This window comes from Bombus bifarius, unplaced genomic scaffold, assembly GCF_011952205.1.
Source record: "Bombus bifarius isolate JDL3187 unplaced genomic scaffold, Bbif_JDL3187 scf7180000009125, whole genome shotgun sequence".
In the NCBI taxonomy this organism is placed as follows: Eukaryota; Metazoa; Arthropoda; class Insecta; order Hymenoptera; family Apidae; genus Bombus; species Bombus bifarius.
In genome coordinates, this window is record NW_022884914.1 from 7,829,983 (window position 1) to 7,857,088 (window position 27,106).

The 27,106-nt window shown below is 29.9% G+C and overlaps 2 protein-coding genes across 17 annotated transcripts; one reads left to right on the forward strand and one right to left on the reverse strand.

The window, feature by feature from the left end:
- The first annotated feature begins 197 nt into the window (after positions 1 to 197).
- Positions 198 to 6,720, forward strand: LOC117213725. The gene is made up of 6 exons (XM_033459307.1): positions 198 to 431; positions 916 to 1,026; positions 1,140 to 1,373; positions 1,501 to 3,491; positions 3,564 to 3,681; positions 3,819 to 6,720. The coding sequence occupies exons 1-6, from the start codon at positions 345 to 347 to the stop codon at positions 4,071 to 4,073; spliced, it is 2,796 nt and encodes a 931-aa protein (XP_033315198.1). The 5' UTR covers positions 198 to 344; the 3' UTR covers positions 4,074 to 6,720.
- Positions 6,721 to 9,452: 2,732 nt separating this feature from the next.
- LOC117213727 (cleavage and polyadenylation specificity factor subunit CG7185-like) lies at positions 9,453 to 26,083 on the reverse strand. 16 transcript variants are annotated; one of them, XM_033459323.1, is made up of 13 exons: positions 25,908 to 26,082; positions 25,524 to 25,556; positions 24,394 to 24,618; positions 24,053 to 24,280; positions 23,000 to 23,299; positions 21,943 to 21,987; positions 21,117 to 21,243; positions 20,726 to 20,839; positions 19,948 to 20,240; positions 19,502 to 19,799; positions 19,084 to 19,348; positions 14,135 to 14,215; positions 10,944 to 13,329 (listed from the first exon to the last, which is right to left on the reverse strand). In XM_033459323.1, the coding sequence occupies exons 1-13, from the start codon at positions 25,962 to 25,964 to the stop codon at positions 13,161 to 13,163; spliced, it is 2,235 nt and encodes a 744-aa protein (XP_033315214.1). In that variant the 5' UTR covers positions 25,965 to 26,082; the 3' UTR covers positions 10,944 to 13,160. The 16 variants fall into 16 exon arrangements, with proteins under 16 accessions (XP_033315213.1, XP_033315214.1, XP_033315203.1 ...); XM_033459312.1 differs by having other exon boundaries at positions 10,944 to 13,308; positions 23,000 to 23,482; XM_033459309.1 differs by having other exon boundaries at positions 23,000 to 23,482; positions 25,908 to 26,080.
- Between the last annotated feature and the right edge of the window lie 1,023 nt (positions 26,084 to 27,106).

The window sequence follows — 27,106 nt, forward strand, 5'->3', positions numbered from 1 at the left end:
TTTGAATTAAATAACATACATTCTATTCAACTTTATAAAACCTAAGCAATGTAAAAAGATTTTAAATAAAACGATCCTATAATTAATCTATTGACAGCCACTGCTTATAGCATGTAAGTAACTTTAAATAGTAAGGACGGCCCTCTATATGAAAACGTTCGATGCTCCGCAAATCTTATATGAAATATATCTCACAGTCATGTATGAAACACGGTGAACCGCGTATGTGTGTATGAACCTATATGCAAAAACTTAACGTAGTTTATTAGAGTTAATTATCGTAAAACTCGTGCGTAATAACTATCGTTACTCATCATAAGTTACGCACGAGACTTTTGCGGACTATGCAGGAATTTCCTTACGTGTTATCAGAGTACGAGGAAATAAATCCTCTTCTTTACAAGCCTATCAACTCAACTCAACGAATCAAGGTATTTCTTTAAAGTTGAAAAACAATTCTTATGCAACACAATAATGCATGTTATGTGTTATCATAATATTGTGTTGTTTCTACTAATTACATTTTTAACGACTCACTATACACATTCTAATTTAGTTTATTGTTAAATAAGGTTTATGCGATTGCTTGGAGTACAATTTGAAATTGCACAAATATTTGAAACGAAATTATTTTTCAGTGTCATACAGCATATATATCTGTTTTAGAAAATTACATTTTATTTTAGAAATTTAAATAAGTGAGATGGAATTAAATATATTGTGTATAACAAATTCTACTTATAGTAAGAACCAATTAAACTAAATGCTGTTTTTCTTTTAATTCTCAAATGGGACAGAAATATATACTTGTTTTTTTTTTAAGTAGTATTCTTAAAATTGTAATAAAATAGTTTCAAAAAGTTTGTTTCTATGAAAGTAGAATTTGAGAGTAATATGAAATTAATTATGTTTCAGTATACATGTTTCAATACGTCTTCCAGCTATATTGTATTAGGTTCAACCAGTGGCAGTATTTATCTATTTTCAAGGAAACCATGCTCATTTATACAGTTAATACCCTTATCGGTACATAAATTTTCCTTAATGTACTATAGTAAGAAATTACATAATTTATATATCAATTCAATGTAAAAGATTATAAAAAAGATAATTTCTAATTATTATCTTTATAACACCAGGAAGGTGCAGTTTCTCGTATTCTCATATCACCTGATGAGAAAACGATTGCCTTGACAACAAATCGTGGCATAGTTTGTCTAATAGCTCTAAAATCTACGCCAAAATTGATAGCTATATCAACCGAGCACATTCACAAACGAGTTAACTGCCTGTGTTGGAATGATAATAGCTCTGAGGTATATATTGGAGATGGGCATGGAAAAGTTTCTGTTATGGCACTATCTATTTTTACGGTATAAGTCTTTAATATTTTAATATTTTAAACATTATTAACATATATTTTACTAAATTAGTAACTTTTATGTTTTATATAGATTGTTCTAAGAGTAAACTAATACTAATAAAATGATAATCTTTCAGGTAAATGGCATGTTTCAAGCACCAACTTGTACATTGATGAATTTAGATTCAAGCGTTGTACAACTTAATTTCTTATCACCTTTATTATTAGTGTCAACTTTGACTCGTTGTTACATATGTGATACAATACAGGAACAGTATAAACAAATAGGAAATAAAGCACGGCATGGAGAATTTGGTGCCTGTTTCTATAAAACATGCCTTATAGAGAATAAGAATGCTCCAGACAGCCAAAAGGAAGGGAAAGTAGTCAATAAAAAGGGTTCCTTTAATTTCATTGCAGAAGGTAACAGTAAGATACAAGAAGAAAATTTTCCTCAAATCTTTTGTGCTAGACCAGGATCTAGACTTTGGGAAGTGTCTGCAAATGGAATAGTAATGAAAACTCATCAGTTTAAAGAAGCACTTGCTATTCCACCTATAAGAATATGTAGGCCAAGCATTAGAAAATCTGTTTATCAAAAGCAAACAGAACCAACCTGGCTGCCACAATCTATTAATTTCTCCTATCTGTCTGTTATTGGAGAGAAGTATTTATTTTCATATACTTCTACTGGCCTATACATTATTGATCCCCTGACTGCAACTGTGGTACTGTGGAATAATGAATTTTCAAATATATCTTTAGCAGAAACTATTGAGAATAAAATATATTTGATGACCTCTGATGGGGAATTTCATTGTTTAGTTTTATATTTCTTAGATTCCTTAATATTACGATTGTATAATAAAAAGAAATATTATGAATGTTTAGAGATATGCCTCATGTATAAACTACAATTAAAAAAATTAGTAAATAATACTGAGATTAATAATGTTTGTGATATAGAGAATAGGTTGCAGATATTTAAAGATGATGAATTGTCAACATTATTACATCCTTTAATACTTTTATTGGAATCTAATATAAAAATAATTCCAAAAAAATTAGATTCAGGTATTGTAGTCGTTAATTGCGGAAATTCAGACCTGAAAGATGAGGAAAATTTGGGGCTTCATTCTGTATCCTATTGTTCTTTGCAAAATAATGAAAGGCTTTTTGAAACCGAATTAAACATAGAAAAAGAAAAAACATCAACCAATTTATTGGATGGTTCCGATAATAAAACGAAAAAGGATGAAGACACGAATTGCAATACAGCCAAGGATGTAGAAGAAGGTCATGATGAAACCAAAGAAAAATTGAATTTGAACAAAAGTGTAACACAAAGAATACAAGCAGATCTGGAAATTATATATACGGTAGTTGGTAATATTAAGCCTTCAATGGATGAAGAAGACTTAGAAAAAATAATTTTAGATATAGATTGGAGAATGAATGTTATCAAAGATTCATATGAAAATGTAGATGAACTAAAGAACTTTGTATATGAAATATTAAGAAGCGTAGAACTATGTTACTTCAATGCTTTATTAGAAAATGTTTCAATACAACTAATACAATCTACAGATAATGAAAATATTATAAAACAAATAATAAAAGCTTTTGTTAATGTAAATGCACAAAGCTGCAGAAGATGTACCTGTGGTAGTGTGTATCCAACAAATGAACTAATAGAACCAAAGTTCCTGGGGATTGGTAAATCCCTTCTTAAGAAAATGTTAGATGAATATAAGGAGGAGTGTATAAATTTATGTAACAAAGTACCTTATATGTGGCGAGATTACTTGCCACTTTACACAGAACAGCATGGTATAATGACGAATGATCTAATACGCCAATGTCTTCAAACTAGAGATAATATTATATTTTCCATTTTTTTACCTTTATTGGATGGGAAACATTGGAACTATATAGCGACATACGCGAAAGAAATTCAAGAGGGACAGTGTCTGTTCTGTAGAAAGTCTATAAAAAGAGGAAATCACGAAGAATGGATAAACTGGACTGCTGTGATATATGAAATCATGAAGAAACAGGGACCTGATATTGCCATGACATTATTAATAAAATTAGAGAAAGCTATTCCAAATGTTCCTATTGATAGAAAGTGAGTATTATCTTTCTAAACATTTAAGCATAGAATCAGGTAAAAATAATTAAGTATTTTCATTTTTTGCAGTATATTTCAGTCATTAGTATTTACAAAACTTTTATATCAACATGGGATGAAGTATGCCGTTAATCTTAATAAAACTAATTTGGAGTCATCTGAATACAATACAATATGTTCTACAAAGGTAATTATTATTTTTTAATTGACTTCTGGGTCATCAGAAAATATTTATTAAAGAGAGAAAAAACTCAGTTTGTATCTATATCTTTTATGTCTTAACTAAACCATAATTTATATATAAACAATTTATGTTTTTTACAGATTCGAGATCAAGTGGCAGAAGTTCTTGAAAAAGACTTAAGTAAACCGATTAATAAAAATATTTTCGAGAATGGGCCGCATCATTGGGGAATGCATTATCAGAATAAATTATCTGTATGTTCTTGCTGCACACTATCCCTTCAAACACCAGTTCTATTAGGTAATAATGGAATCGCAATATTTGATTGCGGCCACGCTTACCATGTAAATTGTATGATAGAAAAAAAACTCACTGCCTGTAATCTTCATTCTTAATTGTACATGCACAACAAATATATACAAATAAATCTCGTAAAAGAAGATACAAATATTAACGTGTAAACAAAGTCTCATTCAGGTAGTTTACAGAATGAAAAACTGCACACTATATCTAGTCTTTAAAAAATTTGTTTGCGCGTACTCATATAAGCGTATTTACAAATTTATTGTCGAAATACAAATTGTTATCACAGATAAATCTCGCGGTTTAACAATGAAGTTGAATTTAAAAGATAGATTTTTTGAGTTTCTTATGATATAAAGAAATGTAATGATTTTATCAAATACAATTTTGTTTGTATAAGCAAGTAATAAAAATTACAATAGAAACTAGTATTTGTGTAAAAGGAGTATATGAATAAAAATTGAGCATTGAAAATTCTTATGTAATAAGTAAAGTACATTCCTTAAATTAGTTATTAAAAGACTTGAAATTGTTAAAATATTTATAAAAATTAAGAATTAGACTGTTATAATTTCAAAAATTTAGTTTTATTCTAGAAAATAATGTACTATTTTATATTTGTATATGTATCGTAATTTTTTTGTACCTTTTACGACCAACTATATACACGATATAATTAAGGAATTCCAATTTCAATTTGACACTTACCTTCTCTTTTATTTGATATATTTATTATTTAATTCCAAAATATTTATGCAGTATGAGGCATATTCAAATTATATATATTCTAAAATTTTATACAAACGAGTGTTTCAAAAAACTTGCTGCATTCTAATAATAGTCTTAAGTATCTTTAAAAGGTGAAAAAAGAAGAGGGTGCATTGTAAATTCATTTTAAAACAATGAGTCGTGAGATTTTCACTGTACATAACCTCGACCCTTAAAAAGTTGTCAGGAATATATTTTTCCTTCATTATCACATTATCCCTTAAATTAGAAAATTCTAAACTGCAAGAAACAAAATTTATTATATTGAAGAAATTGGTCTAACCACATAAGTATATCTTAAGGATTAAAATAATAGTAATATGGTAACAAAAATAACTACTTTTTCCGTAACTTTTGCACAACTTTGTTAAAAGTAAATATATTTAAATAAAACAAAAAAGAAAGTATATGAAGGATAAAAATATTTAGAATTATTAAAAATGCCTCAATCTGCATAAAACAGGATTTAAAATTCCTTACTCTACGGTAACGAGCCAAAATATTGTTAAATATTTCGAATTACATTGACATATGGTAATTTGTTTGTAACAAATGTAATGCATATTTTTCTTTCCCCTTTTTACGCTCAATGAATTTGATCACGCAAAAAATGCAATTTTGTCGATCAATACGTTATGATATTGGAATATTGATTTTTCTACGATCATAATTGACTAGGAAGATATATAACTTCTCTTGACACGCAATACTTAAATCTATCATTATGTTACAACTTCGATAGTGATTTATAATTCTTAGTGTGTGCAAAATATAATGTAATGAATCTAATGCAAAAATCATAAATATTTTGCTTTCTTGATATTTGTATAGGATATAAAATATGAATTATATTTATTTTATTTATCATGATAAGAATTGATTTCGTGTAAAATTATTTATATGTAAATAACTTCTACGCGCGCGCACACACAATGTTATCGATTTACATATAACAATACACTACTACATGTTGCGTAAAATTTCGCAAAGTATGTATGTATGTATATAACTCTCTTGCGTTTTCTTTTTGTAATATAAATAACTCAATAATTGCCGTAATTGCATTCTATGCAATTAATTCTAATTGACGAATAATTATTACTTTTTTTAAAAGCATCTTATACAAAGGATTCGATTTTGAAAGCACATGAGGGAACGATATTAAATTTTTTCGTCAACTATTTCTACAAACTCCGAATTGGAAAATCGAAAAATTTGCTTAATTTGGTAAAGGCACAAGTGACTAGAATTTGTAAAATTTGTATCTGAATAATACAAAAGTGACAAATTTACCGATATGTAATGAAGTACACAAAAATTTCGATCTTATTAAATCGTACAATGTTTCTTTATACAAATTATGACCATCATCAACGTAAAACGATGCTCAAATTTCAATTTATTACCTGTTATCTTTCTTTTTATTTCGAATTCTTGAATATCAATTTTATATCGATGAAATTTGAACATCCGCAAAATTGATAATTTCGAGGACTCTAGTAGAAACCAGCATGTTAATTAATTAATTAACTAAGAACAACAAACAAATATGTAAAATCACAAATTTTCTTGTTTAAATTAGAAGAAAATTTCCTTCATCTTGAATCGTTAACATGTTAGTGACTTGAATTCTCGAATTTAGCTTCGATTCTTGTAGGACTAATTATTCCTGCTTACACAATTAAAGCAATTAACTACTTGATACGCTCTCAGAAAAACCAGGGTAACATATAAACGTCTGAACAAAATTTTAGCTCGTATATCGACTGGAAGTATACGTATATATGTATATATAAATGTAGACTATTGATAAACGTACAAAAACAAACGTGATCCATGGGAGGTATCGATTTTTAAAGCTGTATTCTGTGATATTATACACTTACCCATTAACTCCATACACATTTCTCCAGGCAATCTCTATTTTCGACTTAGTAAAATATTAACAGGTTTAAGTGGTACGTTATACAACAATATATATATATATATATATATATATATATATATATATATATATATATATATATATATATATATATATATATATATATATATATATATATATATATATGTGTATGTATATATATATATGTATGTATGTATGCGTAAAGAAGAAATCGTAACGAGCAATTGTTGTGCAAAGGGCGCCATGCATGGCATACTCGGAAAATAGACCTTTTTAAACCCCTACGTTCATTAAAAATCCGCATCATTATATGTTGTTACCGAATTTGAATAAATTATAATTAATAAACCGCTCATTCCTATCACTTATTTTTTGTTATCTTTTTCTATTATCTTTCAGGAACAAATGCTTTAAAGCTCTATAATATTAACGCAGAATGTTTTTGTTCATTTTTAAGATTTTAATTTTGTACTAATAAGAAAATTATTAGAATACTAAATATTTGATTTTGTAAAACTTTACAATATTCTGTGCATATTTTAACGTTTCTTAAACGTTTTTACGAGATCACAGAAGAAAATTCGTAGTATATATATATATCTAATGCCTGTGTCGTTTGTATTTTTCTAAGTATTTTAAAACATTTATAAATCTTGATAATACAACAAAAATTTCATTGATATTATAGAAAGATCTATTATTGATTTATTGACTTCTTTAAAATTCCATTGTATTGAAGAGTTGTAACTTTTGATATAGTTTAAATATGTATTATATATATACATATATTTTTCTTTTAACATCAATTTATCTCTTTGAGAGTTTTCTAATTTCTTTTGACAATTGATCATAAATTCACAATTATATGTTTGTCTATTAAATTAACATTAATCTTTTTCATGTTTCAGATTTATAATTCTGAATGATTTAAAAAAAACTATACTAATATCATGAATTGTAAATATTGAGAATTCTATGCATTTCATTGCATGATTCTAAATATGCCATTATAATACTTACTTACAAAAGTTGTTATTAGATTTATAGTGCTCTCACAACATTACAAAAGATTTTCGTCGGTTTCGTTAAGACCACTAAATATTAACAATCATTTGTGTAGATTCACAGAAATGTGATTCTTTTAGCTTTTATAAAATTTTCTTGATAATAATCGCATTATTTGATATCGTCACGTAGAACTGTAATAGTTCTGTATAATAATACTATTCAGTACAAAGCGCTTTGCGTTTCAAAAAATTGAAACTATCCTTTTTCACGTGTTATCGTATGATTGTTTATATAAGTCCTATAATTCACAGCGTCACTTGACCGAGACCTCTATTAACAAAATATGATCTCTATAAATAGAATGTCGTTAAATATAAATCATTAAAAAATAAAGCTACAGATAAAAATATCTCACAGCTCTTTGTACTCTTGATAAGAAACAAATACAGAACTATTCATTTAAAACGCAACTACCACTAAGATTATGAAATAGTTTTAGCACTAATTACCATAAGTTAGACGATAAAATTGAAAAAAAAGAAAAGAAAAGAATTAAAAATAAGATTACCTAATCGTCAGTATATTTTAATTTTCTATAAACAATCATTAACTTTCTTTGAAACAATATCTCTTTCACATTAAAAAGAAAATAAGGAAAAATTAGAAAATGACAAATACCTTACAAACACCAATATTTTGTCACCTTAAAATTGCGCTTTAAATGGACAATTCTTATTATTAGTACACAAAAAAATACTTGTCGCATATTTGTAATGTAAGAATGCAATGCAGACTTTTTTCTTTTTCAATTTTAAATGACAGAAAAAATAATATTATAATTACTCCGATTATTTAGATGCCTCAATGAAATCGTTGGAACCTGCGCTGAACTGAAGGTAAAAATTTCTTTTTAATCCTGATAAGTTAAAGTAATGTGTCCTTAATTATTCTGTCGAAAAATCACCGTTTAAACATAACATAGGAATCGAAGACGAAATGACTGAGCTATAGTAAAATATCTTTCTGGTTGGTGAATCGCAGTAAAAAAATCTATACATAAAGAAAGCCGCACACAGTGCTAACAAATCCAGGAGATGCAGGCTTTTGTTGCAGTGTGTGTACAGCTCGATGATTCTCATAAGAACTACAATTTATACATTTTACTTTCTAAGAACTATACTTATAGTCGAATTGTCTATACTGTTTGTAAATAATGTAGTCATTGTATTCGGATTTTTAGACTGATTGTTGCAAAAATATTGAATTTTCAGTTATAAAGATAAGTAGGAGTGAAAAAAGCATTTTACATTAATCCTTTGCAATTCTTTACTTTAATAGTAATTACTATTTATTCTTCAATTATGTTGAGCAATATACTTGTTTCATTTTACTAAATTATCCTACGAAAATAAATTGTATTTCCAGTATCAGATAACGAAATATGCTACGTAAATCACTTTTACAAGAATTAAATTAATGATAAAAACAATTCTATTTTAATTTCATAGAAAATGTGTTTGACAAATTATAATTCATAATATAACAATAATGAAAACTGATATAAAATAAATTAACTTAAATTGGAAACATTGAATCACAAAGGATCAAAGCATGAATAAACTCAAACAATTGGACTATGAGTTGGTCGTACTCCATCCAGCAGTGTCTCTTATTTCTAGCTGCATGGTCAAGTTAACCATTATATGGTTACTTCAAAATGGCACATCGAAACATAATCATTCACGAGACACGTATGTGTATATGTATGTGATCATGCAAACTGGTCTCGTATATTACAACATAAAAATTTATTGGGATTTTCCTTCTTTTTTGTTGCTGAGAATTTAACTATCTGGTATTGTGCTCTGTGAGAGTCCATCATCCGTTTCCTGGTACTTGTTAAAAGGTACCAAATGCTCAGCCCTTTGCGGTCTTCTTCCCTTTTCATTCTCTCTAAAACATGACGCTTCTGGTTAAAAATTTATACCAAGTGAAATAAACTAAAGTTATACAGCTAAGCTTCCACAAGCATATAGAAATAATAATAATATATCGCTAATCGTAGCGCAACAAAATCATTTCATAAATATTAAAAATGTAATAAATTTTTATAATATAAGAAATTATATAATGTGTGCGTACATTATATATATATAATATATTTTATATATATATATAAAATTCATTTCATTTTATCTTATATAGTAATTTGTTATACATGAAAGAAGACCGTCGAGGGTTCTGCTAAAACAACGAATGATTATGCGATACATGATAAAAATTAATATATACATACAACGTTGTCTCACAGAGCTATTATTAAGTGTATCATCATTCATAATGATCCCTGATAAAAATCCATTCGAAAGGTGAACCACCCTCGCTGTCTTTGCTTAACTTTTGATACTTTTTCCTCTCTTAGAGAGGACGAATGTATAGTGTTCAATTTAGTTGTAATTTCTTTCGAGCTATTCTCAACTCTTTCATGCGTAATTCAGTGCTTGTAGTATATGACTTTTACAACTTCGTAGTTTAGTTTACATCTAACTATAGCGATCGGATAACATATTACTTAAAAAATAATACATATAACGTGTGACTAAAAAATAAATTATAAGATGATATATTCTCGTTTCAGATCGGAAAAGATGCATAAAAATGAAGATTAAATATACAAGGAAGAGGGACGTTAAGTCTTAAGAACATCATGCTTGAGCATAGAAAAATACAGTAATACCGATCCTTCTAAAACATGAAAGAGTTTCTGCTACTGCACACGAATACTAACTTTTCTAGTTTCTAATCCTCGTACAATCAAGAATTGAGATCACCATAATATATTACTGAATTTAAAATACATATTTTCAAAATGTGTAACATTTGACGAACGCAATATCATATTTATGATATTTTTATGTATATTAAATTATACATTCAAGTGCATAAGAGGTGAACATAATTCTTCATAGAACTCTTAATTACATAAACCTTGATTATACGAGGATTAATCTGTACGCTGTAAGAGCGTACACAGGAGAGAAATTCTTTTCTTCAAATAATACACAGGACCTTTTTGACAATTCAAACAAAGTCGTTCCGTGAATGTGTTACGCTTTCACAATATACTATGTATCGTTATAAATAATTTTCTATGCCGTTTCAACTAAACAGTGAAAAATAAGATGGCACTATTACATAAAATTAATTTACCAAAATTACCCAAGTCGATGATCTTAGAATATCTATACTTATTTACAATTAATAAACACAATTATGATCATATCAGGATAATAATTTTTATTATTTTTAGATGAACAGATTTGGGTAGTTTTGATAAGTTAGTTTTCAAACACTCAACTATCAGAGAGTATATATAACTCTGACATTGATCCTTCCAATTTCATGGATGAGACTAGTATATATCATAGAATATAATGGGGAACATAATCATTATTTTACATGTAAAATATCGTGTTCCACCCCTGTTATCATACACTTTCGATCCCCAATCGATCGTTGTTACGAACATCAAAAATTGTACAGAAATAAATTAATTAAAGGTAAGATCGAAAGTGTTTAAATCGGATGCCGTGTATGCGTCTTTCGATTGGTTCCACCTTTCGATTAATAAATGGAATAATGCAATAGCACAAAAACAAAAATAACATATTTATCAGGAAGATTGTGTGTGCTGATGAATAAAGTAAAGACATGTTTATCACGTATATTTTTTTGAAAGCGTATATATATATTATAGTTAAGATACAATCTTGCATCGTCGCGGAGATAGAAGACCGATGATGAGAGTCCAGAGTGTGATCTTCATTCTTCCCCGAGGCAACCGGCAAACACAATACCGTTCGCCGATAGGTGCGGCGCAAGCCTCTTCTTCAGCTTCTCTATAAACCGCAACTGAACACAACTCTTCGTGAAACATAACTTTCGTTGTGCTTTCGCCACCTTTTCCTTTTGTTAATTTGTTGTTGCTATTATCATTATTCTTTTTTTTTATTCGTGAATAACACATACTCTCCCTCTCTTTCTCGCTCTTTCACTCTCACTACTTTTTTCTGAAAACTAAACAAATACTCTCTGCTTAAATGTTACATAGATATACATGTATATATGCATATGTGGTGTATGCGTTTTCGTTAGCTTCATTATCAGTTTTTCTTGTTGTTTTTTTTATAATTAGTGTAATAATATTTAGTAATATGATAGTGTATGCTACGTAAAAAGAAAAAAGAAAAGAAAAAAACAACACCATCGATGACTCAAAAAGAAACTGTATGTCAAATTCTACGATCAACCACCCATGCAACGTGTTGCTAAGAATCCCCTATGACAAAACCACCCGTAGTAATTTGGCTAAAATGCTCGCGATTCGGAACTCTGTCGAAAGTTTACACAGAGACTTGCAACTTATGTTATCGAAACATAATTGGGATTCGCCACTTTCTCGACCGAGATTCTCTATTTTTAGATGCTTCGTCACATACTGATAAATGTATCTAAGCACACCTAAAAATAGATATTTATAATTTAATACAATCATAACATAGTCATTCAGTTGCAGCTGATAAAAATTCTAGAGGTCATAGTTTCCTAAACGTGCAATAAATAGACACGTGTAGCATGTTACTAGGAAATACAAAATTCATGTTCTTAATTCCCTATAATTAGAATTTTAAATGTTTATAAAAAAGGGAATTGTGATTGATCACGATCTTATACTTTAATATGAAACTTAAGAATTAATAACCATTCTACTAATAAGATACAATAGTACAACAATAAGTGTATAAAACAAAATTTTTTAAATATAGACTTCCAAGTTGTAAGTTAGAATATGAATGCATCAATACGCATGTACCCGGATATTTAAACATACGTGAATTAGATACTCCTAATATACAGATAAACACGTACTAAAAATTACGTGGTAAAACATACAGATACAGTTCATACACGTGTACACATAGATATTAAATACACATAAACTACAGACCTCTAGTACAGAGCTATTTGTCATGTAAAACAAATAACTGGAAGATGGTTATCTATACTTCTAATACAAAGACTAAATCTGTTGTATCGAAAGGTGCTCTGAATTACCGATCATATATAAATGGAATCATGATAGATTTATCAAAAAATTTAATTAATTGCAAGGTCACTGTGTTTCTTTCATTTCGAAACCAATGGTTTCCCTGTTCAGCCGAGAAAGTGTTTAAATACTACTGATATTCAGACAAAATACAGAAGATAAGCATGTGCTCTCAAGAGATAAACGTGTATGAGTGTCCTCTTGGATCCGTTTCTCAATGACGCTTGCAAGAAAATGACCGGTAAGATCCTGCAAACACTGCATGCTAAGACGTGACCTCTTCCTCGTTTTCTGGCCCTTCTGTATTTTTATTCTCACTGTTTTTTCTGTTATTTCTGATTTTTTTGTAAACGAGAATTCTTCTTTATTCTCTCCGACACGTAATCGCCTTTAATGCCTTGAACGATGCGAAGAGTCTCCACGTTCGTCGCGACGATCTCTTTCTCGTTCTCGCTCCCGTTCACGCTCCGGTTCTCGTTCTCTCTCGGATGGTCTTCGGCTCGACTCTCGTTCTCGATCTCTGTCTCGTTCACGCTCTCTGTAGCGATCGTCATAATACCTACACAAGTACACGTCAGCCAATTATCTTACTTTACCGGTGTACACTATTAATTTGCTTTTTTTTTTCTTTTTTTAATTCTTTTTATGCCTTCTTAAGATATATTTACATTAACTCAGGGACTCTTTGATACGCTATGTATCTTTCTCTAATGTACCCTACCTTCTTCGTTCATGATAACTTTTTATTTTTTTTTATTCGTTTCCTTGCTCTCTATTAACATTTCGATTTTTGCGATCAAGTTTTTACTTATTGCAAAGGCTTAAGAGAAAGGAAAAAAATTACCAAGCATTTAGAAGAGACAATTTACTGCATAAAAAAGTCTCTGATAACTTCAAGAACTAAACACATTACTCTAACAAGAAGTTTTAATAACAAAGACAAACTAATTTATCTAAATTTTCCAACAATTTGCAATAAACGATTTTGTAGTCAGAAAGCAAAAGATTCACTGAATTCGTGCGATATTCTAATAGAATTATAACTTTTAATACCTTTTCTCATCATTATATGCATGTGAAGAAACAAAAGTGAGTTGAAACATTTTCTTTATACTTGTCTCTTATTTTTCTACTTCTTATATTTTTTGTATTCTCCCCCTTCTCTCTCCCACTTATTTACGAAATTTTTATTTAAATTCTAAAATATTCCTATTTATGAAATGATGGATAATGTAATCAATACATGAATTCTGAATCAAACTCTTTAAGAATAACTCTAATTTGTTGTTTTGCATCTAACAAGATAATACTTTGTAATGAGATCTACATGCATTCACTTTAATGAAAAAAAAAGTGTAAATTACCTAGACGCCTTGGAAGACGAGACGGGAGCCGTCTCTGGCGGTTCTTCTTTTACTCTTGGCCTGGCTGACTGACGTGTCGTACTAATGGAAAATATGCATACTTCGTTATGACTTATACTGTTACCAGGCTTAATACGTTTCTTTAGTTAAAATAAGCTATGTTAAGAAATATATTCAATTTTCCTTTTTCAGTCTACTATAATTTAGCAACGATCACTTATTCGAGCAAAATTTATAATAAATTGTAAACTTACTCTACGACTTAATTGCTTATATAAAAGACAACCATTTTTTAGCATTTTTCTATTGAAATATAGATTAAATTAGAAGATATGTCAATATGTTATTCGAAATAATACTAACTACAGTTACCAGTTATATGTAAGTGCATGTGTACAATACTACATATATTCAAAGAAGTTTTGAGATTCGTTGTTAAACCTGTAACCATATTTGAATATTCAAAATGAAACAAGAATAACTGACTTCAAAACATGAAAAAATAGAAGATAATTTCTTCTAAGATATAACTGTGTTGCATAGATTTCATTTCTTTTTATGGTTTCAGGATTATGACTACTTTACTGTAGTAAAGTATTTGTAGATCTGTACATATATCAACTTGATATTAGAATCAATATTACAGTATCTCTGTGGATAAGTGTAGATCTTGTGTTAATATATGTTAACATAATATATAAATTGAAGAAGCATTTAACCATCTTAATATATAAATAGTAATTATACGTTGTAAGTATTTTTACATTATGTATATCAAGATATGTATATCATGATATGAATATGCTAGATTAATAAATAAAGTAAAATTGTAATTATTCCTACTCATGTTTTATAAATAACTAAAGATAACAATATATGGAAACTGACTATTTAATTCATGAACTGTTAATCTTACGAATTGTTAGGATTAATAACTGCAATAATTCTATTGCTAGACAAAGCTCAGTAATTTTTTAAAATACCAATAGATGTAGTTCATAAATTAAATATTTAATTCTCTATCACATCTTAAATATACTTGGCAAAAATTTCATTTACAATATCTCTATGAAACATATTGAAGTGTTTTGAATAGAAAGCAATATCTACAAAAAAGATATGCACATTCTTTTACATACTTTTCCCAATGGCGACTTTGGAAATAAAGATTACAACTACACAGGAGGAACAAGAAGGAACAATTGTATTGAATGTACTGTATGACTTATCTCAAAGAAGAAGCTAACATCTGTTTACATTCCAAAATTGTCAATTGTATATTAGAAAAACTATTGTTACACAGCTTCAACCTTTATCTTTTTATTGATGTAAATTAATAAGATTCAGACTCTAAGTGTATCCACGCACACACTTCAAATATCATGTGACAAAAATAACTTGCAGAAGTATCATTGATACTGAGTACAAAGTTCATTTCTTCCCTCGTATTTACAAAAATGAAATAAAAATGTAGATGCAAACATTCCTTAAATCTGTTCTAATATTTAATTAATGAACGGATGTTCGCCTTAATCTACAAATCTTCCAATCATTTCAATTATGGGCAAGTTTCGTTTATTGTTGGCTATTTCATCTTTGAAACTTCAGTCTCACTTACTATTGAATATGCCAGAAACAATAAACAAATAGATTAAAAAAATTACAATCTCGTCGTTTTAGTGCATGTTAAAGTTTTGAACAATTTACAATAAAATTTATAACTCGCAAATAGAATTGTTATTTCAATTGTGTCATTTAAATTACATTACTATTATATATATATATGTTCCTAAAATATTATATTGTTTAAAAATTGAGATCACAATGTTTTCAGTTTCTCTATCATAAAAAAAGCCCCTGTTACTTTCTAAAACCATAACTAATGAAAATCAATAGTGATTACTTGTGGTTACTACTTATCGCTGATTGATGATATTAGGACGAAAAAAATTTTAAATGTCTGCTATTTTAAAACAAACATAAGGATGCTTTATGATTTTTTTTGTACTATTTGATAAACAATCAATTTCTTCCTATGTTAACCAATATATACTGAGCATCTTTTAAATATAATTTGTATTTCTGCCAATGTTTTAATAACATTTTAAAAAGTATGAAATAAATTTGTACTGTATTTAGTTGCTTCGAATATTTTAGGTTACTGTTAAATACTGAAATCATAATAACGTGTTACAATTTTTTTATAAAGAACTGATTTATTAAAAGATGAATACGTTTATATTTTCATTATACTGTTTAGTGACTCTCTCGCTAATTAACTCAAAAACAGTATCGCCAATAACAATATCGGTTGTATGATTTACAATATCAGTAGAAATTGATACCACTGAAATAGGGTAAATGTATGTATATATATGTCGGAGTCAGGTTGGCATTTTGGGGCGTTCGATGAACCTTTACTTACTTTACCGTCGCGAATGTAGCCAATCTCTATCAGTACGAATGTGGACACTACCAGACGCTACGAGTAATGGTAATAGGATGGTCGAGATGATGGTGACAACGAATTCAGGTTCGATAATGAATCCACGGTCCACGGGAGGACTAGTATTAACGTGCTGCTCGATTCGGGTAACTTCCCGATAACTCCATCGGCAATTCATCCAACGACTCACTAACCAACTAACTAACTCTAACTCTAACTCACTTAATCCAAAAGAGGCTGCCCTTATATACTCCTGTACCCATTTCTCGGGTTAATCTTTGTTTTAAGGAGAGCCATATCGAGCCCAAACCCATCGTCATAAAGTCAGATTGGAACATTAAGACTATTTCTTATTTTTATTACTTAAGTGCGGCTATAGTAAAAGTCTGGACTAGTGTATTGGGGTTTTTCCCAACATTCCGGACGAGAAATCCCGCTGTCTTTCCTTCTCCGACATATAGATGTAAAATAAGAATGGGAACGAGAATATGATGGCGGCATCGCTTTTGAGTTATCTAATGAGAAGATCATCTTATATTAGAACTTTATAACAATAATATTTACCATTAGATAATCATATGCACAGCAAATTGAAGCTAACATAGGAATAATAACAGTCCTTGGAGTTCAATATTTATAATTTACCTGTCACTTTTACACTCAATAATAACGCAGAGCACCTAAATCAAGATACTTAATTGTTTTAAGAATAATGTCCACTTTTAGCTTTCAAAGTATCAAGTAACTATTATAATAATATAATATTTGTTTCTGATTAATGCTTTTAACAAATTTTATGTAGTAGATTAAAAAAGTAGACATTAACGAACAATCTGATACAATAATAAAAAAACATTTAATTGATACGTTAATTGTTACTTTTCACATTTTATGAATGTCTAAAATTTTGATAAAAAAATATCCTTGTGATTAACATTTTTATCTCCAATATAATTTACAAAGATTAAAGATTAATAATATTTTGAATTCTTATAAATTAACCCTTCGCGGACTACCGCTGCATATATGCGTTCTGCGTAAGCCATCAATTTGGCCGAGAAACTAATATATGCGTTTGGCGAAAACAACTGGTAGAGCCGAACGACTCATATATGTGTTCCACGTAAACGCGTCGCTAAGGGCGAGAAACTCATATACGCGTTTGGAGAAGACAACTGATAGAACCAAAGGATTCATATGTGTGTCACATTTTATTTATCCTGTGGAGAATCTGTGCATGTACATATGTATAGAATTTGACATCTATGAACGAAAAGCACATCTAATGCGCGCTGGCAATTTTAAATGACTATCGCGGCAGCAGCTCGGTCTCACGGTACGGTTAACTTCAAACCGTCCCGTCCCCAAAGGGTTAAAGTTAAACTGATAGCAGAGAAAATTTAAAAGTACTTTCATTTAAATAGATTTTTATTTAATATTTAGTAATTGTTAAAAAAGATATCATACTAAAATATATAAATATTCAAGATCTGAAATGCCCAATAACAATTAATGTATCAAAGTAACGTTAATTTTATTTAACCCTGTCGCTGTCAATTATATAAGCAAATATTTTTGCTTGATTAGAGTTAATATCCTTTCAGTAACTAACTCAGTCGCAATTATTCTACATAATAATTACAACAGATTCTTTTTGTTCAATTGTAGACATCTATTTGTAAAGTATAGATGTTCTAGAATTATAACACATAGATTTGAGATTACATTACAGCAAAAGGGTTAAGTTCACTTTTTATCATTAATAAAATCAACTATATTTGAGTCTTATAAATTATTGTTATATGACCATGTAAAATTATCTATGGTCTTTGTCTGTACTTATAAATTTTTCCAGAATAACTAATTAATACAGACAATACGGAAATATTAAGAAATGTTACAATTATTAATATTTAATGACAGTTAAATTTGTCCCAATGAAATACGTTAGTATTTAAATAGACACACATTATTAATTATTTTACAATTGAACACATTATAAATCAACGCGTTCTCTTTTAAACATCATTAATACCAGTTACAATTCATTTAATTTACTTGCACTTTTATCAAATTTCATACCATTTAATGGTATTTTAACTAAGTATTCAAATCGAACGTTTCGAATGAACTCCGCATACAATATTCTGAATAGCATGATTGAAAATGTTTGCAAAATATATAATACAATAAATGGGACTTATATTACTTAGATCAATATCGTTGCTATAATGCTATATCTATTTGCGAAGAAAATTGCATGATATATTTTAGTAATCTGTATATAGTTATATACGATCTGTTACAATGTAAACGTCGGATTATTTTATATAAATATAGACTTATCGTACTCATTTTCTTTTTCTAAATCACACGCATACGTGGCTATTATTACGAGGGCTATCAGTTATAAGTTGCAACTGTCAGTTAATTTTTGACTAAATTGAATAAGAAGGTACATCCAGTAGTGACAGTTAAAATAATTATGAGATGTTGAGCTTACCTTTCTTCTCTGCTTCGCTCTCTATATTCGCGATCTCTTTCACGTTCACGATCCCTCTCCCTGCTTCGTGATCTCTCCCGTGGATATGGTTCACTGTAATAACGTTCTCTGTCACGATCACGATCCCTTTCCCTTTCACGATCGCGTTCCCTGTCACGTTCTCTATCTCTGTCTCTGCTTCTTTCTCTGTATTCCCTGTCACGGCTCCTTGATCGCTCACGTCTTCTTCTGTGACTGCGTTCCCTGTCTCGTGAACGTGATCGTTCTGAAATAATTCATTAAATCTAGATTAACTAATACAATAATCTTAATTTCGATAGAATCATAGGAGATATGAAAGCCGTTGCAAGTGATTAAAAAATTTATTAAACATACATCTATTTTTTATTATTCTAAATGTAAGAAATAAAATATTTACCCCTACGTGCGGATCCATAACTCTTTGTTTCGACGCCACGCAAGGTGTCTTGAAGAGAACTGATTAAAATTTTACATCTATCATCTGCAGCAACCTTGGATTGTTTTATCAAAGAGATGGCTGTAACCAGGGTTTCTATAGCGCTTGCGTATTCCCCTGCTGCAGCATCAGATACTGCTCGAGCAATAGCAGAAGAAGAAACGGTTCTATTTCTACCCATGATTTCTTCAAATTCTTGTTCTGTAAGGGGAGGAGGACCTTCTGGGCGATGATCAGGTCCTGGTGCGCCATAAGGTGGCTGTAAGATATATAATTCATCTTGATTTTTTTAAGATTTTAATAAAGCAGTAGTATTATGAAATGTAATAGTGAAGCCACTAAATAATATCAGAAATATAATATAAGATATTAATACAATGGACAATATAAAATAGAATACCATATACCTGTGCTGCAGGTGGTCCATAACCATGAGGTGGCACATGTGGTTGACCATGTGGAGGACCATGAGGTGGACCATGAGGTGGACCATGTGGTGGACCATGTGGTGGACCATGAGGTGGTCCATGGGGTGGACCAGGAGGACCTGGTGGATGTTGTCCTGGATGTTGATGAGGTGGTCCTTGTGGGAAAAATGCTGGATTCACATGTGGTGCAGGTCCTCCTGGGGGTCCTTGTGGTGGTCCTTGAGGTGGGCCACCATGACCAGGTGGTGGACCTCCTGGACCTGGTAACATTCCTGATCAATATCTTTGTTAGCTTGCAACACTGTATAGCAAGCTTATAAATTTTTTCATTACACAAAACAATTTTTATTGTATGATTGACTTGATAAAGTATGTTTTTTGCTTTAGAATATGCTTGCACAATGTTGTAAGATTATGACAAGTTTCCATCTTTCTTTGTATATTCTAATATTTAATATATATATTAATAATATATTTTTACTCTTTTAAGTATATTTATTCGAATTGAACTATTTCTTTCCTATGTTATTATTACTTATTTTTTTAGTATTATTTAAAAATACTTTCAATTATATACTTTATATTCATTGAAATTGTGACAACAACAAAAATTGAATTGTTGTTTATGTTACTTTTATCTGAAACACCTTGTACCTTCATACTCCTAAGCATAAAATTTCCCTCAATATCATGCATTATTATAAGAAAAATTAATAGCGATATTGTTAATATTCAATGAACGTCCTAAATTTCTCACCACCCATAGAACCTGGAGGAGGTCCTCTCTGTGGTGGGCCTTGACCAGGTTGCGGGCCTTGCATATGTTGATGTTGAGGGAAACCTGGTGGTCCCTGAGGCCCGTGATGCATTCCTATGCACATTGAATAATTACATCAGTGAACTTTATTCACAAAAACTTGATTACATAATACTTTGTTATTGGAAGTGATTTATTACTAAAGTTCCTTATATTCTGTTTTGTATAGTAAATTTGATAATTTTCATAATCTACTTTATCATGCAGACTATAAGCTGTGGAAAAAGAAGAATTTTATCATAATGACACATGAAATGAAGGAAAGAACAGAGCGTGTGAGTCCAAGATGTTTCAGTATATAATCTATAATGAATCAAGATATTTAACAAACCTGGTGGTCTATTCCATTCGGGACGTGGTTGAGCACCTCTTGGATCACCTGGAGGTCCACCAGGATGTCCAGGTGGACCACGTGGAGGTCCTTGACCAGGTGGACCAGGCGGACCACCATGAAATTGCTGAATGGAGACAAACGAAGATTCTATTTCAATCTACCATAATTAAATTAAAAATCATTCTCTATACTTGGAAAATAACAGCAAAAAATTAATTAATAATGAGATGCATCAATAACACGAGTTACTATCGAATACTATTATTAAACAATGATCATAAAGTAATTAATAATAATGATAAAATATTAAAATATCAGAGCCAGTTATTGGTTTATCAAAAGCTTTTCAATGTGCTGTATAAATTTAATTAACCACTAAACAGATTGAAATGAAATAATTTATTGATTTCTGAAAGAGCTTTTCATGTTATACATATCTCATGCACTGCTAATGTTGTAATTTTCAAAGAAATAAATTTTACAGATTATATTTTTATATTACATTTTCTTTTAACACTTGAAATTTATACAAAATATAACTAAATACAGCTTCATTCAAAAGAAAGATAATTGAATTAGGAAATATTGAAAGATAGCAGTTAGGTGACTTTTTTATTAATATAATTCAAATCTTATTTTCCATATAAGTATAATTTAAAATATTTTAGAATTCTAAAAATAATAGAATTTCAATTTAATATTTATTAATTTTAATAGTGTTCGATCAGATTTTATGTATAAAAACAAATCAATACTGAAAAGTTTGAAGAATGGATAATTTTTACAACGTGAAAAGCAGGAAAAACAACACATTGTGTGTTACCTGTGGTATATGGTAACTGGCTTCTGAAAGGTCTCTAGTACAACTCTGTTTACGCGAAGCGTAAGACATGTAAGTGCAAAAAATATTCTTGTAATTTGTACCATAATTTATCGATTTATATAAAATATATCATAAAATTGTAAAAACCAAGAAATGAGTAGCTTTAACAGAAATTTCTAATTAATATATCAAGTATTATCTGAAGAATAATAAAAAAATTTCTTTTCTATAGTTATTTTTCTATAGCTTTGGGGAAGCTACACAGGCTGTTTGGCTACAAGTGCAAAAAGATTTTAGGGGGTGATTCTTAAAGTTAAAGTAAGACGAAAATCAAGAATTAAAAAATTGCGTTTTCGACTTTGTCTTTTAGTTATTGACAATTAAAAATTAGTCGAAATATGTCTGCACGAGCGAAAATCTCTTTACACAAACGAAAGTAGGTCAACCTAAACAGTGGGGTCCATAGGTATCCTCAAATCCAACAATACATGGGCAGTAGTTTACCTTGCACAAATCGTAGAGAAGATTATGACATTTGAAGACTTAAACCATCCTACGCAACATTTTGTAAGAAAAATCGTAGATTAAACATTGTACCTGTCTACTTACTAAAATCCACAACAGCATATCGAAAATCGCCTCATGGAATTTTCGAGTAGACAGCGTTGATATTTCCCCTAAACCTTTGCCTCCATAAATAATTAATAAATAGACAAAGCCGAAAAATGCAATTTTTTAATTCTTAATTTCGTCTTACTTTAACTTTAAGAATCACCCCTTAAATATTTTTACACCTGTAGCCAAACACCCTATATAATACACAATTATATTAGACAATTACATATTACATTCTTATCTCCTTTCTTATCGTTCTTAGTTACCTTCTATTCTTATGTTAAAAGCAAAGTCCCACAACTACTATAAACACAAGTTTGCAATACAAATTAAGTTTTATAGATATAAAAAATTGGTTCAGAAAAAGTATAATTATTAACAAAAGGACAAACTACATGCACACAATTACATTGAATAATTAAATAAAAGCTCTATTACATACCATTCCTGGAGGCCGATGTTGACCAGGACCTGGTCCTGGTGGTCCTTGTTGAGGTGGACCACCAGGTCCACTTGGGCCTCTTGGTGGTCCAGGTGGACCATTAGGTCTTGGCCCATTCCATGGGCCCTGCTGATAACCAGGAGGTGGTGGACCTTGGTTAGGATGCCCAGGTAAAGGATGGTGCGGTCCCGGTCCAGGACCCATCGGCGGACCATGCATACGCGGTGGACCTTGCTGGCCAGGTCCACCCGGACCTGGTGGACCCATCCCTGGAGGTGGCATTCTCTGTGGTCGTACACCCTGCGGAGGACCCATCATCATCCTAGGACCATGATTTTGTTGCGAATGTTGAGGGTGTTGGGGATGTTGTGGATGCTGTTGATGGGGTGGCATTGGTGACTGATGCTGATGTGGATTATGGGGACGCTGACTCTGACTCTGTTGAGGAGCCGGAGCTGGTCGTGTCTTACACTGAGACTCAAACTGAGAACATATACACAATTTCAAATGTACAAAATGTCAAGTTTTCATTTATTTATTGGGAAGAGAAATAACGATTAAGCCATCAAGAAATTCATATTGTTTTCTTGAAAAGATGCAATACAGTACTAATGTGAAGGAAGAAATAAAAAAGATTTCTAAATGTTATAGACATGACCAATTATATGTGTTTTGATTGAGAGAAGTTAATTAAAGGACAACATTAATTTCTTGATAATATATCATATATAATGAAAATTCTATATGTGTAAAAGTGCAAAATTATTTACATTAAAGGAGTTAATTTTTTAAAAGATTTAACTATGCTTAGTTTGAATGGAAACTATATTAATGTAAATTATATAAAAATGAACAACAATCTGACATTTTCGCAAGTAAATTTTTTTAAAAGAAAAGAAGTAAACTGCAGATTCAATCTTATATTTTACTTACACCTATCAGAGTAAAAACTCATGAAAAGAATCATATAACAAAAATAAATTTCTCACAGTACTAATTATTTCTTTCCCATAAATAGTTGCTTGTTCATAATTTCGATATATCTATACTTACTTGATTCAAAGCTTGTTTAGTTGGAAATGTTACTACTGGATTCTGTCCATGCAATTCCTTTTTAGGTAATCTTTCCATACATATCCTCATACTTTGTTCTGATCCCAAAGATATCACACAGAATCCCTTAGATTGTCCATTGGCTCGATTTTCAAAGAATTTTACTTCAACAAAATCTGATACACCAATACTTTGAACAGCATCAGTTATATCTTGGTCACTTGTCCACTGCAATAAAAATATTTCAATAAGTTTAAATTACTACAAAAATATTGACTTTTTCTCTAAGTTCTTAAAGTAAAGGCTAATTAATGAAAATGAATTAATATTCAATTATTTACCCAAGTCAAATTTCCAACATATAATTGATGACGTCTCCCAATTTGGTTTGGCTGAATATTATTTCCAAGTTGATGGTAAGGTGCGCTACCATTTGTTTCTTCATTTGGTGAAGTAGTATCACCAGCACCATCTCCACTATTTCCCGTAGAAACGCCACCATTACCACCAGCAGGAGCTGCTATCACATCATCATACAAATCAACGCCATCACCAGCAAATTCATCCTAAAACAGATCATTAAAGATATATCATAAGCTGATTAATTACCATAAGAATTTAATATATTTACATCACGTGAACTGAATATTCTTATAAATTATATTGTGAAAATAATGTGCAGTTTCAGTATTTATACAAACAAAAATTAATTTAATATTCAATTCCTTTTTAAATCATTCGCATATATAGTATATGAAGTATACTGATATATAACAAATATTATACATAGTATTTAATACATATTAATAATAAATTCAAAATACAATTTTTATGTTATCTACTTAAAGTTTCAAAAATAATATTGAAGAAAGCTTAAAAAATAATTAATACATTAATAAATATTTTAATTTACTACCTTCCATCTCTTTGATAAAGGATAATTTATAAATTGTACATATGCTACTACCTTTTTTTCACATATTTTTCTAATATTTTCTATTCCCATTGTATTACATAAATATTTAACTATGAAGAAAAAATAGTTCTAAGTAAACATATTCCTTCAAGAACAAAAACATAATTTATAAAGTATTAAAATGAATTTCAATCATCTTATAGAATACAAATTATTTTACAAAAGTCAAAAAATAGTGTAATAGATAAAAAGTACAAAAAGATTAAAAATATAACAATTTTTTCTGGATAAGACGCTTCATTGACGCTCATTAAAACTGTACACACATACCTACAAAAAAAAATTCGCTTCTTGAATAAGCACGGATCGTTTCGGTGCAATTTCGGTCGGAATAAAAAAGAAAAAAAAAACATCACATACAAATAAAGTGTTCAAACTTCAAAATAATATAAACGCTGTAAGAAGAAAATGGTGTCTCGCATGCAATAATGAAAACTTTAGTTAAAAACTAAACGAAGTGGAGGAATAAAATGCGCTACGAGACATTTGCCTTACCGCTAACACCATTTTGCTTTTCTTGCTGTGAATCTGTGTATTACACGTATTTGCTTTTTAAGTTTTTCCCCAATGCAATAGAACGTGCACGGGCCACGGTAATTATGTAACAGAATAGAGAAAATGTTTATCGGTCGTGATAATCAAATGCAACGTCTACTCGTCACGAATGAGATGTATGTTAAAATCGAAATCCCGACTGAACGAGAATCGGACACCGCTTGTCGAGGCAATCGTTACCGTTTCTCCTCCATGACGCCGAACAACCCCGCTCTGCTATCGCATTTTTCTCACAGTTTCCAATGTTTTTTACTAAAGTAGCCAATTAACAACAACGCCTATAGAACAACTCGTTACTTATTAGCAATGATAAAAACGAATTACCTGCGCGAAATCTTGCTCGAGATCGTCGGCGTACAAATCAATGTCACCGTCCGCCATTTTACGTACACCGACGCTCACTGCATTTGACGAAGGCGCCAAGCCTAAAGAAATATGCTGTTCTAGGAGAAAACGTGTTAGCGAATTACGTTACGTTTTCGTGCTGAACGGATATGACGTCATACCGCCATCTTTTCCCCTTCCGAGGTAACCAATAAATTCATTGGAACTATACATATATATGTATTATGTGTATGTAGTTTGCTTGAGTCGAGTTAGGAGAGGTAAATAAAACCATGTGATCGAAATCTAGGGGAAAAGGTTCGAATTCATAATTCTGTGTATGTATATATATTTCTAACAAAATCACCTTTTACGAATTGCAACATGTTATATATCAATCGATTAGTTTTAACGCATAGATTACAGAAATACAAAATTATTTTATAGAAAGTTATTATTATTAAAATATTTCATAATATAAAAATAAAATATGTATATGTTGTATGCATTTTACCTATATCAACATTCAATATGTCTGCCACCGTTGAAAAATCGAATAGAATACAAAGATAATTATCGTGAAATATTTTAATAATAATAAGATTTCGCAAAATAATTTTGGTATTTCTATAATCTACGCTTTAAAACAAATCGATTGATTCTGATTGGTTTTTTCTGATCGGTGGTTTTGGTATAATTCTGATATGTTATAAACTGGCAAACTACATTTTTTACATTAACCCCCTGCCTTATGATTAGTTTTATAGCTGCAAGTTATTATTATTGAAATATTTCATCGTAAAAATTAGATATTGAAAATGAAGAATGATTATTTTTTAGGAAATGAGAATCGAGTATTGGTTAAACGATATATTTACTTTATATAGAATCTTTCTTTGCATAAAATATATAAGACACCATTTACTATACATTTTTTATAAACATAGAAAAGGAAAATAGGAGTTGGAAATTTTCTACAGTGATACGAAATAATTCATTAGCGAGTCGATAACAGTCAATAGTTACAGATCACGTGATCAGTTAAATTTACCTCTTTTGACTTAAATTATTTGATAGCCTTCGTTCTTTTCTTTTAAAAAAGGAAAATATACTGGAGTATGGTATAACGAAAAAATGCTACAATGAACTGGAAAAGAATATTATTGGCCACTTTACCGATTTTCTTATTTCAAATTCAT